The 19,050-nt window shown below is 34.8% G+C and overlaps 2 protein-coding genes across 17 annotated transcripts in view; both read right to left on the reverse strand.

The window, feature by feature from the left end:
• tei (teiresias) overlaps positions 1 to 19,050 on the reverse strand; it is a 386,546-nt gene that overhangs the window by 150,687 nt on the left and 216,809 nt on the right. The gene's annotated exons all lie outside the window — the stretch shown is intronic.
• On the reverse strand, positions 15,891 to 17,111 carry LOC136848969 (general transcription factor II-I repeat domain-containing protein 2A-like). The gene has a single exon (XM_067121779.1). The coding sequence runs from the start codon at positions 17,109 to 17,111 to the stop codon at positions 15,891 to 15,893; it is 1,221 nt and encodes a 406-aa protein (XP_066977880.1).

Genomic DNA, 19,050 nt, shown 5'->3' on the forward strand with positions numbered 1-19,050 from the left:
TATTTGACTTTATCAAGGATACATTTAAGATCTTGTTGCATCCTTTCAAATCAGCCTGGCCACTGGGACCCGTCCAATTCATTCTCAAGACTTCCCATTCAACTATACAGGAAGTCTTTGAAGCTTTCCTGTTAATTCCTACTCTGCCCGAAAATGGAAAACTGCAGTATCTGAAAAATTTTCGAAATTGAGATATGCCACCTATTGGGCTCGTGAAACACTAATTCACAAGTTATTGCAGTTTCAGAATGATTCTTCTTCAATGATTTCCAAGAGTATTTAAGGGGTCCCATTTACAATATCTTCAAAATTTTCGAAATTGAGATATGCCACCTATTGGTCTCGTGAAACACTAATACACAAGTACAGCAGTTTCAGAATGATTCTTCAATGCTTTCCACGAGTATTTAGGGGGTCCCATTTGCAGTATCCACAAAATCAGTAGTAAGGGAAGGGAGTATCTGCCATTTTTCTCAGTTTTGTATTTTTGCAGATAATGCAGTCTATCATTTTAGGGGAGTAGGCTCCTTACGACCAAATATATCTGAGACATTACAGTTCTTCACGGTGATTAGCAAAAGCAAGATTGAATGGTGATCCCTATACGACCTTGATGACATACTTACGATCATCGTTTTTCAGTAGCCTGGAGAACCCCTGTACTGACTGACAATTTCTAGACCTTCAACACAGTCTGCTAAACTGTCCTGATCTCCTTGATTCTTCGTTCACTTTCATCTCAAGTTAACAGAGCTTTAACGAGACTTCCCCGAGGAATCTATTCTTTTTAGTTTTCTGTAAAAGAAAACTATTGTGCCGGCTTCGTCTGTCCGTCGGCACTTTATTCTGCCTGCACGTTTTTCTGTCCGCACTTTTTCCGTCTGCCCTCAGATCTTAAAATCTACTGGGGCTAGAGAGCTGCAAATTGGTATGTTGATCATCCACTCTCCAATCATCAAACATACCAAACTGCAGCCTCTAGCCTCGGTAGTTTTTACTGTTAGCCATAATCGTGCTTCTGGCAACTATGTAGAATAGGCCACCACCGGGCCGTGGTTAAAGTTTCATGGGCCGCGGCTCATACAGCATTATAAAGAGACCACCGAAAGACAGATCTATTTTCGGTGGCCTTGATTATACAACGTAGCGGCTGTACAGAAAGCTCGATTGCGCCCAAGTTTTACTTGTTTATACTTCCTCCAGCCTCGTGGTCAATCTCCCCATTCCTCTTGTCCCGCAGTCAATTACAGAGACGATTCTGCTCTTCAAATACATCTCCTTAATTGAAGATTCCTCTTCGTTTTAAGGCAAGCCTTTGATCTTGTCAGAAGCTATCAGAGCACATATACAAAGCGTCTCAAGACGGGCCAAATGAAACCTTATACGTTTCCGCGTTTCTAACACCGTTTCCTTTCATACCAGTCTACTGGTCTTTTTATAAGTAAATACTGTTGCATGTCTTTAACAGATCTAACCAGGTGACAGGCTAGTATGTAAATGCTGATGTTCTAGAGATTCTACATTACAAAATTCCTCCTTAACTTAGCTGTCAGTTGCATTATATATATATATATATATATATATATATATATATATATATATATATATATATATATATATATATATATATATATATATATATATATATATATATATATATATATACATACATACATACATACATACATACATACATACATACATACATACATACATAGTATATATATATATAATATATATATATATATATATATATATATATATATATATATATATATATATATATATATATATATATTAATGTTTCTCCCTTTCACAAAAATTCTCTCAGCTTATTAAGCTTTTACTAACTAATATACTAACTTACAGCCACAGACCTAATACTTTTCAATGAATACTAAAGGCACATCTCTCTATTATTATTATTATTATTATTATTATTATTATTATTATTATTATTATTATTACCACATTCATATGGAACAACCCCACAGGGGCCACTGACTTGCAATTCAAGCTTCCATCGAATATGGTGTTCATTTGAAAGTAACAGAGGGTGACAGGAAATAGAGAAAGAAGAGATCAGTTATTTGAGGAGATAAATATGCAATAATAAATTAGTAAATAAATAGATAATACCGTAAGTAAATGATAAAATACAAGGAGAATTGCTTTAGGGTAGTAATGCGTTGCATCTTCGTGAACTTGCTAGTTTTCAATAGCACAACACCTTAAGACTACAGGAGACATGTTTCTACCATTTTTAGTTTTCTGTGAAAGAAAATTATTGTGCCGGCTTTGTCTGCCCGTCCGCACTTTTTCTGTCCGCCCTCAGATCTGAAAAACTACGGAGGCTAGAGGGCTGCAAATTGGTACGTTGAGCATCCACCCTCCAATCATCAAACATACCAAATTGCAGCCCTCTAGCCTCAGTAGTTTTTATTTAAGGTTAAAGTTTGCCATAATCGTGCGTTTGGCAACGATATATGACGGGTTACCACGGGCCGTGGTTAAAGTTTCATGGGCCGCGGCTCATACAGGATTATACTGAGACCACAGAATGATACATCTATTTTTGGTGGCCTTGATTATACGGTGTACAGAAAACTCGATTGCGCCGAAGAAACTTCGGCGCAATTTTTACTTGTTTCAGCGTTGTAGTTCCCACCAGGCGTCCCGTTTCAACCCATAAAGAGAGAAAACTGAGAACTCAAGAATTCGCTTCTTTGATAAGCCTCAGGCCTCTCTCGGATGTGTGGTTTTTTTTTTTTTTTTTTTTTTTGAAGGCACGTTCGTCATCTCCCACGTAGAAAGATTTTTCTGGGCTATTTTTAACTCTAATTTCTACTCATTTTTAACCCTAATTTCTACTTATTTTTAACTCTAATTTCTACTTAACTGTTTACTTATCATATCTGTACCGTGTTCTAGCCGTTCAGTCTGTTTTGGATCTATACCCAATAAAAACAACAATAAAACACACGTACAAACAAACACACATAAATAAGGTATGAAAAAACAACTTTAAGCAGAAACAGAAGTATAAGGAAATCCCGTACATAATGCACATGTTTCATATATTAAAACATTGTTAAGCTAAATATAAAAATGAAATAAACTGCGCCGCCCACGACCAAACCTACCAATCCCACGTCTGACAAGACAAAGCAGCTTACGGAATAGAGAAAACAAAATAGTCAATCATAAAAGTGAAAACAATGGAAAATAAAGCCATCCTCCTTAGCATCACAACGGAATATTTGACGTTTACGGTCTAAGATAAATTACATAAAAAAAATCATAAGAATAAAGTCCCATGAGTTATTGGCAATTCCAGCTACTGAGATTTGTATCGTCTACAAAGTTATTAACTCATCATACAATAAACTACAGGAGGATTTCTATGCATACAGGCATTGGAAGGATAATGTTGCAATCAATGTCCAGACCTTGGTTTTAATACTCATCTCTCAAACGACAAGAAATAAAATAATAATTTCTTACGACAAGAAATAATCTTTTCTTACAACGACCTAGAATGCTTAGGAGAGTTTGAGCGACAATATGATTCAGAAAAGATGAGAGAGAGAGAGAGAGAGAGAGAGAGAGAGAGAGAGAGAGAGAGAGAGAGAGAGAGAGAACATCTCAAAAGTCTCGCTAATTTTTTTTTAAGTATTCGCCATGCCTGTCAAAAAGGAATAAAAGAATTCATAAAAGCTGAAAATGAAGACTTCTAGAAAGTGGGCATCACCTTCTCTCGTGAATTTATACTTATTACCAGCGAGCAACCACAACTCATTACACATACACACATACATATATTTATATATATATATATATATTTTTATCACATCACCGTGATTTACATATACTATTATACAAACGTCGTTTAATTTTATCACATCACCGTGAATTATCCGAGAACTGATTAAACGACATTTGTATAATATATATACAAACGTCGTTTAATATCAATTATATATATATATAAATATAATATCCGTATAACTGGATATTAAATACATTAAATATATATGAATATATATATATATATATATATATATATATATATATATATATATATATATATATATGACTATTTATATCATATTCATACATTTAATAATTCAAATAATATATTTTCATATATTACCGAAGGGAATTTTAAGTTGATAATAAGTCCACATGCAATTACACCAGCGACGGACTGTCGCACTACGTTTAAATATAACTATCCCGTCACTAATTCCACCCACCTCTCCAAATGCTGTTTTTTCCTCTGCAATGTTTTATGTTTCTTGTTTTTCATCAAAAAATAATATTCCATTTGTGGAAGGGAAAGTTGATAATAAGTCCATAAATTTACCAGTGACTGGACGATTGAATCAGGACTAAAGAGAGGTATATCTAACATCTCCCGTCAACTCACCCGTCGAACTCAGGTGTTTTGCGTTTGGAGACGATATCAAAATGTAGTGCGTTTGTCGCAAGCTGGTTCGACCCACGGGACGGTGGACTTATTATCAACAAATAACCCTTCGTGCTTTAGCTCAGCAGAGCCTACGAAAATATCGAATAACAGATTTATACAAAGTCAACTAGACACCCGTCCGTATTTCATGATAAATTGCCCAATAAAACGGATAAGGAAACATGGCAGAGGTGGGTGTGATAAATCATAATATGGCTAAAAAACGTAAAACACCTGAGTAAGTTGACAGATGTTATTCAATACCTCTCTTGTGGCCGATTCGTTCACTGTAGTCTGATTCCTCGTCCGTCGCTGGTTCGATCCCACATTGTGGATAATCAACTTAAAAATTCCCCTTCGGTAACATAGATCTTATATTAAAGGACGTTTGTAATATGAATCACGGTGATGGTAAATAGTCATAATATGGCTACGTGCGACAAACGCACTACACGGTCAACATGAGCCTCTCCAAACGCAAAACACCTGAGTTCGACGGCGGTGAGTTGACGGGAGATGTTATTCAGTCACTCTCTTGCCGATTTCGTTAGTGGTCCTGATTCCTCGTCCGTCGCTGGTTCGATCCCACGGGACGGTGGACTTATTATCAACTTAAAAATTCCCCTTCGGTAACATATATGAAAATATATTATTTTTCAGGTAGAGTGAATTGATATTAACCTTTCTGAATATCAAATAAAAACTACTGAGGCTAGAACGGGTCTGCTGTTTGGTATGTTTGATGATTGGACGGATGGATGATCAACATACCTACAAACGTCCTTTAATTTACAGCCCTCTATCCTCAGCAGTTTTTCCCCAGCCGGCTTATTATCAACTTTTCTTTTAACATAAGAAAATATTATTTAAAACGATTTATATTTCGATTATATATAAAATATATATATATCGTATATATTATATATATATATCAATGTATATATAATATACCCGATGTCCACGTTCAAATATACTTACTAATTCTTTTTATCTCACCTAATCTCCTCCTGAATCTGACGTCATAAATTTACCGTCAGTCAAGAATATACTACCCTATTGCTTCCAATATATGTACAAAATCGAGACACCTAAAAATTAATTTCTTCAGGTAGAGGGAATTGATAAGTTGTCTAAATGAGAATTTCATAATGGCTGCTTCTTTCTCTATAAGTAAATATATTTCATCTCAAGTCTCTCTCTCTTCAAATCTCTCACTTCTCTCTCTCTCTCTCTCTCTTATGTTTCTGTTTTTCATCAAAAACCTTGGCTAAATGAGGACTGGCTTCATTCACTGCATTGGTGGTGATGATCTACGTTCCAATCTATCTCTCTCTCTCTCTCTCTCAAATAAAAAACTCTCTCTCTCTCTCTCTCTCTTCTCTCTCAAATTTAGCCCTATTTCATGATAAAAGGGAATTTCTTTACTTCTTTCTCAGAAAAACCTAGCGTCGTGGTTGATTTCATCTCCGAAAATAGATCAGTCTGTCTGTCTGTCTGTCTGTCTCTCTCAACATTGGCTAAATGAGAAAGAATGGCTTTTTCTTCTTTCTCTCGTGGCTGATTTAATCTCTCTCTCTCTCTCTCTCTCTCTCTCTCTCTCTCTCTCTCTCTCTCTCTCTCTCTCTCTCTCTTATCATTCAACAGTATTCTCTGCAAGAGACTCTCTTGCTCTCTCGAGGCATTCTAAATGATGGGAATGGTACAAGTTTTATTGAAAGTGAAATGCCAATTCTTGCATCTCTCTCTCTCTCTCTCTCTCTCTCTCTCTCTCTCTCTCTCTCTCTCTCTCTCTCTCTCTCTCTCTCTAAACAGTCTCAGTCTGTCTGTCTGCTTGCAGGCATTCGATTGTGTTCAGGTTACTGGTTTTTGCATTCAAAGCATGCAATTCTTGCATCTCTCTCTCTCTCTCTCTCTCTCTCTCTCTCTCTCTCTCTCTCTCTCTAAACAGTACGTGCTTGCAGGCATTCGATTGTGAATCTCTCTCTCTCTCTCTCTCTCTCTCTCTCTCTCTCTCTCTCTCTCTCTTTAAATGCTTTATCACAGCTTCTCTCTGTGTGTATTCTCGCAAGCCGTGTGTCTTCTGACGCCTAGAAATTTCTTTTACCATATAATCGTTTTAATCTTCTCTGTTCCCTTCTTCCATCTTTTCGTCCTCTTGATTTGGAACACATTTTTTGCTTATTTTTTCATGTGTGATGCTTTTCTCTCCTTTTTAGTTATTTATCATGCTTTATTTGATCTTGTTTAAAAAACTCTCTCTCTCTCTCTCTTCCCTTCACCCTTTCATCAGCCCTAATAGCTTCCTCTTATTCTCCTCTCCCTTCCATCCCATTCCTTAAAAAAAAAAGTTTACCGTCATCTCAAATTTATGGTACAAGACACTGATACCCCCCCACCTCTCTCTCTCTCTGTCATTACCTCCTGGGGCTTCCCCTCCGTCGGATAAATTTCTTCTCATTCTAATATTTTTTTCACTCTATTTTTACTATTTTTTTTTACAATATATACAATAGACCAACATTTTCAGATCGTACCAACGTAACCAGTTGAATTATTTTTTTATTTTTGGTTCCACAAATATGATTTATGGATAAATATTAATTTTCTGCTGTATATACTCTAACAATATGTCATAATTATCTTTGTTGATGTTCAGCTTTCCATTAACACAACGCAGTGACAATAAAAACGTATTATCAACAAACAACAAAGAGACTAAGAACCTGAACATTAATCGTCCACAGTATTAAAAAAAATGGTGAATAAGTATCAAGTTCTTCACTCCCCCTTTCCACTAAAAAAAAAGAAAAGAAAAAAGTCCACTTGGGAGCCGCCCCCTCCTTTGTTTGCCATCATCTGAACTGGAATGAATTATTTGTAGTCAATCTACACAGCGTCTCTTCCTTTACGTCTTTTCTAAATGTCATTTTTGACTGACGTCAGATCCGTTTTAGTTTTCTGTAAACTATTGTGCCGGTTTTGTTTGTCCGTCCGCACTCTTTCTGTCGGCAGTTTTTTCTATCAGCCCTCAGATCTTAAAAACTACTGAGGCTAGAGGGCTGTAAATTGGTATGTTGATCATCCACCCTCCAATCATCAAACATACCAAGTTGCAGCCCTCTAGCTTCAGTAGTTTTTATTTTATTCACGGTTAAAGTTAGCCATGATCGTTGTCCACGATGCCAACAACACATGCCACCAAAGGGCCGTGGCTGAAATTTTCATGGGCCGCGGCTAAGAGTTTCAGGGGCCGTGGCTGAGAGATTCATACAGCATTATACGCTGTACATAAAACTCGACTTTGCAAAGGGGATTTTACTTAGGATTCTATTTAGAATTCTGATGTCCTTGTAACAACATGAGGACAATTGTCATGCCTGAGCTGATCCGATCAATGACTATTTCTGTTTCCTCTGCAGCTGCTTACCTTCGCTATTCTGCTTTCTACTTCTTAATTCCTACCTTCTTCAGCCTTTCAAGGGGAAACTCCATCATTACTTGAGGTTATGTTTCTAAATTGTTCGTTCTTCTACTTTTCTACCATCACGATGAGGTTACTAAATGATATAAGATTCCCTAATCTATTGATGTAAGCATGAATATAATTATATGCGTTTCAGCGAAAGCAATTTCTCCTTATAAGGGTGATTTCAAATGAAAAACAACAGCAGTCACTCCCGTATTCATTAAATAACTTCTGAATCGCAAATGAATCTTAAAAGTTCAATCAAAGATGCAATGCATTACTTCCCTAAACCAAATCTCCTCGTACTTCTTTATTTATTTACATTTACATAAATTCATTCATTAATTTGTTTAATATATTTTTATCTAATAACTGACCTCTTCTTTCTGTATTTCCCATCACCTTCTGTTACTTCTTTCAAAAGAACAATATATTCTTTGAAAGCTTGAATTTCAAGTCGATGTACCCTGTGGACTTGTTCCTTATGAACAGCGTTCATGTTCTAAATAATAATAATAATAATAATAATAATAATAATAATAATAATAATAATAATAATAATAATAATAAAATACGAGTGGATCTTTCTTGTTTGTCCGCCCCGGGTGGGGGCGGGGTAGGTAGGGGATCGGGAGGGCTGGGGAGACACGACACATCCACCCTCCTCCTGTAAACCTGTTTGTCCGCCATTAAGCTTTTAATAATAATAATAATAATAATAATAATAATAATAATAATAATAATAATAATAATAATAAAAACTAGCGAGGTAGGGATGTATGCTCATTCTGAATAATAATAATAATAATAATAATAATAATAATAATAATAATAATAATATAATAATAATAATAATAAAATGTCTGTACAAAGGACTAAAAGTATTTCCCAATCTGCAAAGTTTATTCCAATACATACGAGAAGCAATATCTGTAATGTTTAAAGCATAACACTTCCGGTAGCCTACATCCGTATTCCTGTCAGAAAAAAACAAAAATACTCTACAATAATGATTTGAAGGGGTACAGAGCACTAGAATACAATAAAATACTGAACTTCGCAAAAACTCGCCATAAATATTAAAGCCAGTATCAATTCGGTTGAATCTGGGATCAGCTCTTAAATATTGGAAGTGCGAAGGGTTGATGCATGTTTCATTTTTAAAGAAGAAGAAACCTTGAAGAAAGGGAAATGACCCCAAGGATTTCTCTTATGAATTTACGAAACAAGACAAGTTTTGAAAATGACCGAGAAAATTTTTTTCTTTTTATTTTTTATACCTGAACAAACACTAATGACTGACAAAACAGAAAGGACTTGAAGGATTTCTACTAAGAATTTACGAAACAAGACGCGTTTTGAAAGTGACCGAGCCAAGTTCTTTTTCTCTTTATTTTTTATATCTAAAAAAACACTAATGATTGATAACTGTCACAATAAGAGTTAAAGCTTAACATAAAAGCCTCTTCTTTCAACGAGCAGGTCGTTTTCAAAACTGAAGTTAAACTTCCACTGAACAGAATATTTATACAATGGATATTTCTGCTTAAATTCACAAATGACAAAGACTAATACAAATCTTTCAGTAATTTGGCAAAAGTAGATAACGTAAAAAAATAAAATTCTAATTGAAAATATTATACTGATTTAATCATGATAAAATTGTTTTCCTTCGCACTCCAATTGGATTCCAGTTAAGCTTGCAAAGAGCTCATAAGGACTGAATAGCAACACTGCATACCAATAATTACACAATTGTTATTTAACGTATATAACAAGGGAAAACCACCAAAAGTGTTATATATATATATATATATATATATATATATATATATATATATATATATATATATAATATACATATAGAAAGATATAGGTACCGAGAGAGAGAGAGAGAGAGAGAGAGAGAGAGAGAGAGAGAGAGAGAGAGAGAGAGAGAGAGAGAGAGAGAATTTAAATACGTATAAAATTTTTTTTGAAAGCTATCATATTACCATGAAAAAGAAACGGCTCTGGTGTGTAACACAAGAATGTGAACAACTACATTACACACTCTAATGTCACTTTATGTCGTGTTGAGATTAATGAAACACGAGATATGTCTAGATAATAATAATAATAATAAAAAAAAATATTTAAGATAAAGAAAAAAGAGAAAACGAATGTGCAAACTTCTAACAACGCAAAATGTCCCAGAACAGTTATTCTGATATCTGTGGGAACTTTAATTTTTCAGCGCAATTTTGTTTGATTTTTGTAGCGTGTTTTAGCAATTTCAGTTTCCTCTACCTTAATAAAACTAACTGAAGGAATTACTAAATGGTTATGTCATACCTCGGTCTTGAAACTTAAATTTTACTCCCAAGAGAATCTGTCCATTTTCACTGAAATTACCACTTCCTCTATTATTCATTTCACCTATTTACTTGACTTTTTCTCCTGATCTATAAAAATTACTCCCCGTAGGAGGGTAGAGCCGTCAGTGTACCTCAAGCGGTGCACTGTAGGCATTACTTAAGGTTTCTTTGTAGCGTGCCTTCGGCCCCCATAGCTGCAACCCCTTTCGTTCCTTTTACTGTACCTCCTTTCATATTCTCTTTCTTCCACCGTACTTCCCACCCTCTCCTAACAATTGATTCATAGTGCATCTGCGAGTTTTACTCCTGTTACACTTTTCAAACTTTTACTGTCAATTTCAGTTTCAGAGCTGAATGACCTCATAGGTCCCAATGCTTCTAAATCCTATATACAACATCATATAACAATTACTGATTTATTGTGATCACAGACAAACCAACTCAAAAGAGGAACAACAATTTCCCCCTTTCATTAGCCGAAGTTTAAAAACAACAGATTACTCAAAGATTTTTGTGATGTTGACTACTTTGAAACGTTATAACTTCTTATTTATAAAGAAAATGTCAAAACTTTTTATTATTATTATTATTATTATTATTATTATTATTATTATTCAGAAGATGAAACCTACTCATATGGAACAAGCCCACCAAAGGGGCCACTGACTTGAAATTCAAGCTTCCAAAGAATATTAAGGTGTTCATTAGGAAGAAGTAACAGGAAGTAAAAGTAAACGCAGAAAGAAGAGACTCTACTAATTAAAAGAGGAAAAAAAAATTTTATAAATAAAAACTGATAAAAATGTATTATAATGCAAGAAGAACAGTACTAGGTTAGTAATGCATTGCATTGCACTGCAACTTTCCCCTTTCATCAGCTAACGTTTAAAAACAAGAGAATATTTAAAGATTTTCGTGACATTACTTTTCTACTTTGAAACATCATAGCTTCTTATTTACGCAGAAAAATGTCCAAACCTTTTCAGGTTTCTTCCATATCTCCCCAATCCTTCTTCAAGGTCGGCTTAAATTACTATTGGCCCCCGGGCAAAATACAGTCACAAGGCTTCATTAACCTGATCGCTACCCCATCAGCAAGAAGGAAGGAGGAATCTTTACTCTGCTTTTGTCCTGAACAGAAGAACGCTGAAATTTCGCAAACAAACTCATGTTGACTTACGTGGTGAATGTACTATAAAGAAAACATAACAAACATCATCAAAGTTATTCTTACGTAGTATATTTGTATATGTATAGGTATATGTATATGTGTATGTGGGTGTGTATATATATAATATACATATACGCACTGTATATATACTGTATATAGATTAGTTTTCAATTTTACACATGCACAATATTCTTACATTTTCGAGTCTAAATATTAACCCTCAAATTGTAATATACATACACACACACACACACCTACTCGCGTGTATACTGTATATATATTTATGTATAATATATATATATATATATATATATATATATATATATATATATATATATATATATATATATATATATATGTATATATAATTAGTTTTTAAATTTTACGCATGAAATTCTTACATTTTTTAATGTAAATATTAACCCTCAAGTTGTAATATACATATACACACACACCTACTCGTGTGTATACTGTATGTATGTATGTATGTATATATATATATATATATATATATATATATATATATATATATATATATAATTAGGTTTCCAATTTTACGCATGAAATTCTTACATTTTCGAATGTAAATATTAACCCTCAAGTTGTAATATATACATACACACACACCTACTCGTCTGCTCATTGTACGGATACTTGATAATGTGGACTGTTTGTCCAAGAAAGCTTGTAACTTTTTGAATAGCAACTCCATTAGATACCATCCAGTTTGAATGAGGTCCTTTTAGTAATTCTACTAATGCACAGAACAACTGTGTATGTAATAAAGTTAATATATGCATATATATATATATATATATATATATATATATATATATATATATATATATATATATATATATATAAAATATAAAATAACCTAATAAATCTGTGATATGAATGATAACCAAAAGATGCTAACTACGAAAAAAAAATAAAAGAAAAGCCAAATCCGTACTTGAGGAGCGAAAAAAAAACAAAAGCATAAAAGTAACATAAAACCAAAATAAAGCGCACAAAAAAAGACAAGTGATAGAGACCACAGAACCGCGTTCCGCCCTATCAGAAGACAAACAAAAGAGAGAGATGAAATCAGATAAAATTCTCGTAAAGCGGCAACAACGATAACAAACGATGGGAAACAAAACAAAAGAAGGATGTCCGGGCGTCGAGGGTTGGGTAATGGGGGTGGAGAAGGGGGTTACCACCATTAAAAGGCAGGGGCAAACATAATAAAGAGGTGTAAACTTTCCAGAATGCGACACCTTCTGGCGAAGCGATAAAACAGCGTATAAACATGGCCACCGAAAATAGATCCATCTTTCGGTGGTCTCGGTAAAATGCTGTATGAGCCGTGGCCCGTGAAGCTTTAATCACGTGGCACGGTGGTGGCCTGTCATATATAGTTGCCAACGCACGATTATGGCTAACTGTAACCTTACATAAAATAAAAATCACTGAGGCTAGAGGGCTGAAATTTGGTATATTTGATGATTGGAGGGTGGATGATCAACATACCAATTTGCAGCCCCTTAGCCTCAGTAGTTTTTAATAAGATCTGAGGTCGGAGAGAAAAAGTGCGGACAGGAAAAAAAGTGCGGACGGACAGCGCCGGCACAATAGTTTCTTTTACAGAAAGCTAAAAAGGCTTTAAAGATGTAACAGGAGGAAAACCTCGCAGCTGCACTATGAAACCATTGTTAGGAGAGGTTGGAAAGAAAGAAGGAAGATCGATCATATGAACGGAGGTACAGTAAAAGGAAAGAAAAGTGTTGCACGGCTAGGGGCCAAAGGAACGCTGCAGAGAACCTTAAATGCTGCCTACAATGCAACAAATGAGGTGAACTGACGGCACTAACTCCCTACGAGGGAAGCAGACAAAAAGAAATCCTTTCACACCGTACATTATCTAACTGATGTAGATGTTACACAAACCCTTTCAGACAATACACTGTCGTTTTAAAAACGAATGCTGTATTTTATTTAATATAATATTAGGGTCTCGGCGTTACACTACATCAATTCTAATCCTAAGAATAAACTATTTTCTTCATGCAAAGATATATAACAACAATGAAAAGCTTCTATTCCAAGAGAGGATGTTTGTTTTTTAGTTTTCTTTAAAAGAAAACTATTTTGCCGGCTTTGTCTGTCCGTCCGTACTTTTTCTGTCGGCACTTTCTCTCTCCGCACTTTTTCTGTCCGCCCTCAGATCTTAAAAACTACTGAGGCTAGAGGGCTGCAAATTGGTATGTTGACCATCCACCCTCCAATCATCAAACATACCCAATTGCAGCCCTCTAGCTTCATTAGTTTTTATTTTATTTAACGTTAAGGTTAGCCACAATAGTGCTTCTGGCAACGATACAGGATAGGCCACCAACGGGCTGTGGTTAAAGTTCCATGGGCCGCGGCTCATACAGCATTATACCGAGACCACCGAAAGATAGATCTATTTTCGGTGGCCTTGATTATACGCTATAGCGGCTGTATAGGAAACTCGATTGCGCCAAAGAAACTTCGGTGCATTACTTGTTTTATTAATAGATGTAGTAATAAAATTTATCCTTTTGGACAATACACTTTCCATTTTAAATACGAATGCAGTCTTGGACTTATCACAATAGCAGGGTGTCAGTGTTACACTATATATTTTAATCCTAAGAATAAACAATTTTCATCACGCAATGATAAATAACAAACGTGAAAAGCTACCATTTCAAGAGATGAAAACTACAAAGCGTCCAACATACACACACATACACACAAACACACACAATACATCCAAACTATTTATGGAAAATTAATATTACTGAAGCATTAGATGAAATAAATCCTTTCTCATATGACTTTCTCAAATCTCAATTTTCCAGAAAGATGAGAATTATTAAAATCAAGCGCTTAATTAAAATATGACTGGGCGCCGCCGGTGATATTCAGAAGCGTGAATTGTAAAATAAATTCAGCTTCAGATATATATGTCAAAATCACAAACATTTCTGACACTCTCTTTTCAAAATATACGGCAGTTCATATATATAAGGATTTCTAAATTCCATACATAAATATACATAAAAATCTCAAAGTTTATATATATTTGAGTATACAATATACACAAACTGTATGCAAATTCAGTATCTAATTTTTCTCATACTTTTTATGTAGTCTCAAATACCTGAATGAGTTTTATTAATACTGGATTCACTAAAAGAAATTAAGCACATAATGAGAGAGAGAGAGAGAGAGAGAGAGAGAGAGAGAGAGAGAGAGAGAGAGAGAGAGAGAGAGAGAGAGATTGTAATAATAAAAGAATTAACAAAAATTCAGAGAGAGAGAGAGAGAGAGAGAGAGAGAGAGAGAGAGAGAGAGAGAGAGAGAGTCTATAAACAGCTAATAAGACTGAGACTGATAAACAAACACACAAATGCAAGCAATTATCACAAGTAATCACACTATACAATCAGCAAAAAAAATCAGTAAAACATCCTCTCTCTCTTTCTCTCAAAACCCCAAACCTCACGAACTGACGACACAGTATGAGCTAAAGCAACCCTGGCCGAGGTCGTAAAACATGGTATTTATACGGTCTTAAATCCCTGGCTAAATCTCCCCTTCCTTTTAATCCCCGTTCTCACAACGAGGACGATATAATCCCTCTTCAGGTTCTCTAACACAGGGTGTCAAACTCATTTGCTCCTGAGGGGCCAGTTTTGAGACACTTTAATTTCTGAGGGCCAAAGAGGTCCAATGCAGTAAAATATATATATATATATATATATATATATATATATATATATATATATATATATATATATATTAGTAATATAGTCTATAATTCTATAGTGCAGATACACTATTATATATTGTGTATGTGTGTAGGGGGAAAGAGAGGAGGAAGCACTGTAGTTATACAATAAGCAAATAAAATTACTCGTTTTGAGAATTCGTAGAATTTATTATATCACATGACAATCGTACATAGATAAGAAAAAATATACCTTGCACATGGATAAGGAAAAAGAAATACCTTGCATATGTATAAAAAAAAATACCTTGCACATGGATAAGAAAAAAAAAATACCTTGCATATTTATAAGAGAAAAGAAATACCTTGCACATGAATAAGAAAAAATATCTTGCACATGTATAAAAAAAAATACCTTGCACATAAGAAAAAGAAATATCTTGCATGTATAATAAAAATGAAATACCTTGCAAATGTTTAAGAAAGAAATTTCTTGCACATAGGCAAAAAACCAATACCTTGCACATGGATAAATAAAATATATACCTTGCACATGGATAAGGAAAAAAATTCCTTGCACATGCCTAAGAAAAAAGGAAGTACCTTGCACATGGATGAATAAAGAAATACCTTTCACATCGATAAGAAAAAAGGAAACATTCATTCTCACTTTTAAAACAATCTTAATGCTGGGAGCTACTGCTTCCAGATACTTGAGATCTCTTTTTCTTGACCAGTGCATCAAAATTTGGGGTAAATGACTTAGTAGCGATCTTGAGGATGGAATTGAGGTGTTCATCACTAAGTTTCGACCGTAACCGGGATTTGTTAATGTTCATTACTGAAAATAACTGTTCACAGGCAAACGTGCTTCCATACATAGACATGATTTTTGATGCCAAATATTTTACATTGGGATATTTTGAATCCACATATTGATAAAACGTGCTCAGTTGACAGGTGGAAAACTTATCCTTTAACACTGAATCACACTGCATGTCAATTATTTCCAGTTGCAGAGGTTCAGGTAGCACATTTACATCAACTGAGAACGGATTTCTGAAGACAGCAAATTCATTTTCCATGCACTTGAAGTCACTAAATCTGTTTTGAAATTCATCTCTGAGCTTTGATATTTTCTCACAATATTTCTCTGCTAGGTCACCATCATCAATGTTATTTTTATTTTGCATAGATTTCAAATTGGGAAAGTGTGCAAGATTATGTGATGCAATTTGACGTTGAAAAAGCTGGAGTTTGATTTCGAATGCACGAATCAAGTCATAGAAATCGGTCACCAGTTTGTTTTTCCCCTGCATCTGGATGTTGAGATGATTCAAATGATCTGTGATATCCACCATGAATGCCAAATCTTTCAGCCAAATAATGTCATTAAGTTCGTGCATCTCCTTTCCCTTTTCTATCATGAAAATTTGGATTTCACAACGCAATTCATAAAAGCGCTTCAACACCGTTCCTCGACTTAACCAGCGCACATCAGTATGATAAGGCAATCCACGAGGATTCTCACTTTCTTCCAAAAAGCAGTTGAATTGTCTATGATTGAGACCACGTGCTCGAATAAAGTTCACTGTTGATACAACAACATCCATGACATGAGCCATATTTAGTGTTTTACTGCACAATACTTCTCTATGTATAATGCAATGAATATTACGAAACTGGTTGTCAGGGTTCAAAGCCATAAGTTTCTCCTGCAATTTTGCCACTACACCAGCTTTTCTACCCACCATCTGAGGTGCTCCATCAGTTGCTAAACTTACACATTTCTTCCAGTCAACACCTAGTTTGTCCAGCGCCCTAACTAAGCTTGCAAAGATATCATCACTTTTTGTTGTTCCCTTCATTGGCACAAGCTCAACAAATGCTTCTGTTACCTGCATATTTTCATCAACTCCTAATGAAAACTGCGAGCTGTGCTACATCACAGACGTCTGTGCTTTCGTCAATTACAACAGAAAAGGCCACAAATGATTTAACTTTTGCTTTGAAGTTGATTATCAATGTCTTCAGCTATTTCATTTATTCTCTCTGCTATTGTATTTTTGACAGACTTACATTTGCAAAAAGCCTGACGTTTATCTGGGCAAATCACATCAGCAGTCAACAACATACATTTCTTAACAAAATCTCCTTCAGTAAAAGGCCTTGATGACGCAGCTATTTCATTGGAGATAATGTAACTTGCTTTCACCGCAGCATCACTTACATGACGTACATTTTTGAATAAGGACTGCTGTTGTTTCAGAGATTGTTCTAATTCTTCAACTTTATCATCACGTGCTTTTCCACTATATTTCTTATATACTTGAGCATGGTTTGTGTCATAGTGCCTCCTAACATTATATTCTTTTAGGCACGGCAATTTGCTGATTGCAAATCAGACATGTTGGTTTTCCATTTATATCACCAAAAATACAAGTCTTTCCACTTCTCTTGTATTACTCTATGTTCGTCTTTAATTGACCTTTTCTTGGATGACATCATCAACAAAAATTGAAATGATCAATTCTCTTTGAAAATGTATATAGCTTGTGAAAAGCCTGAGAGATACTGAATTCCAGCCTAAATTATTTCCTTCCAAAGTCATCACCGTACTGAACATGTTTTATACCTGTGCGCTCGCAGTTCAGGAGCCCATACTGAGCATAGCCCAACTCAATAGCCTCCGCATTTAGCCTACCTACACATCTATTTACAAACCCAAAATTCATAATTTTCTTGCAATTATAATACTGTTAACTGGAAAAAGTGAAATAATTTTCCAAAAAATATACGCATGATAGCGTAGTTTTGCTTTCTTCCCGATGACACAAGAAGCCCAGTACCGAACATTGCCTTCCTCTTGCACTGCTGTCGGGTACCGAACATTGCCTTCCTCTTGCACTGCTGTCGGGTAGTCGCTTGCAGTCGGTTTACGATCAAAAAAATAAAAACGAGAGAGAGAACGCAGTCCTTATAATATAAGTTTCAAAAAGTCCAAAAGTGTATATATATATATATATATATATATATATATATATATATATATATATATATATATATATATATATATATATATAAATAAATAAATATATATATATATATATATATATATAAAAAAATATATATATATATATATATATATATATATATATATATATATATATATATATAACGATATATATGGTATAAGTATAGATAAATAATATAATATATATATATATATATATATATATATATATATATGTATATATATACATATATATATATATATACATATATATATATATATATATATATATATATATATATATATATATATATATATATATATATATATATATATGCTTCGTGTGTGTGTGTGTGTTTGAGTATTTTCATATATAATTAAAACCATTTCTAAATATATTTTTAAACTACACCGCCACTGAGATTGGCGGGCCAAAAGTAGTGTGGCTGGGGGCCGCATGCGGCCCGCGGGCCGCACGTTTGACATCCCTGCTCTAACAGGTAGCTCATTTTTTTTTACCCTCGAGTATCCTACAAAAGAGGAGGAGGAGGAGGAGGAGGAAGGAGGAGGAGGAGGAGGAGGAGGAGGAGGAGGAGGAGGAGGAGGAGGAGGTGGGAAGGAGGAGGAGGAGGAGGAGGAGGAGGAGGAGGAGGAGGCGGAGGAGGAGGAGGAGGAGGAAGAAGAAGAAGAGGTGGGGTGGGAAGAAGGAAAGGGGGAAGAAGGAGGGCGAGGGCGAGGAAGAGGAAGAGGAAGAGGAGGAGGAAGAGGAGAAGAGGAGGAGGAGGAGGAGGAAGAGAAAGAGGAGGAAGAAGAGAAGGGTTCTTTCCCAT

The sequence above is a fragment of the Macrobrachium rosenbergii genome, chromosome 20 (assembly GCF_040412425.1).
Source record: "Macrobrachium rosenbergii isolate ZJJX-2024 chromosome 20, ASM4041242v1, whole genome shotgun sequence".
NCBI lineage: Eukaryota > Metazoa > Arthropoda > Malacostraca > Decapoda > Palaemonidae > Macrobrachium > Macrobrachium rosenbergii.

Coding starts and splice junctions, on each gene's coding strand:
- LOC136848969 (XM_067121779.1), bottom strand. CDS start 17,111: ATGCAGGTAACAGAAGCATTTGTTGAGCTTGTGCCAATGAAGGGAACA.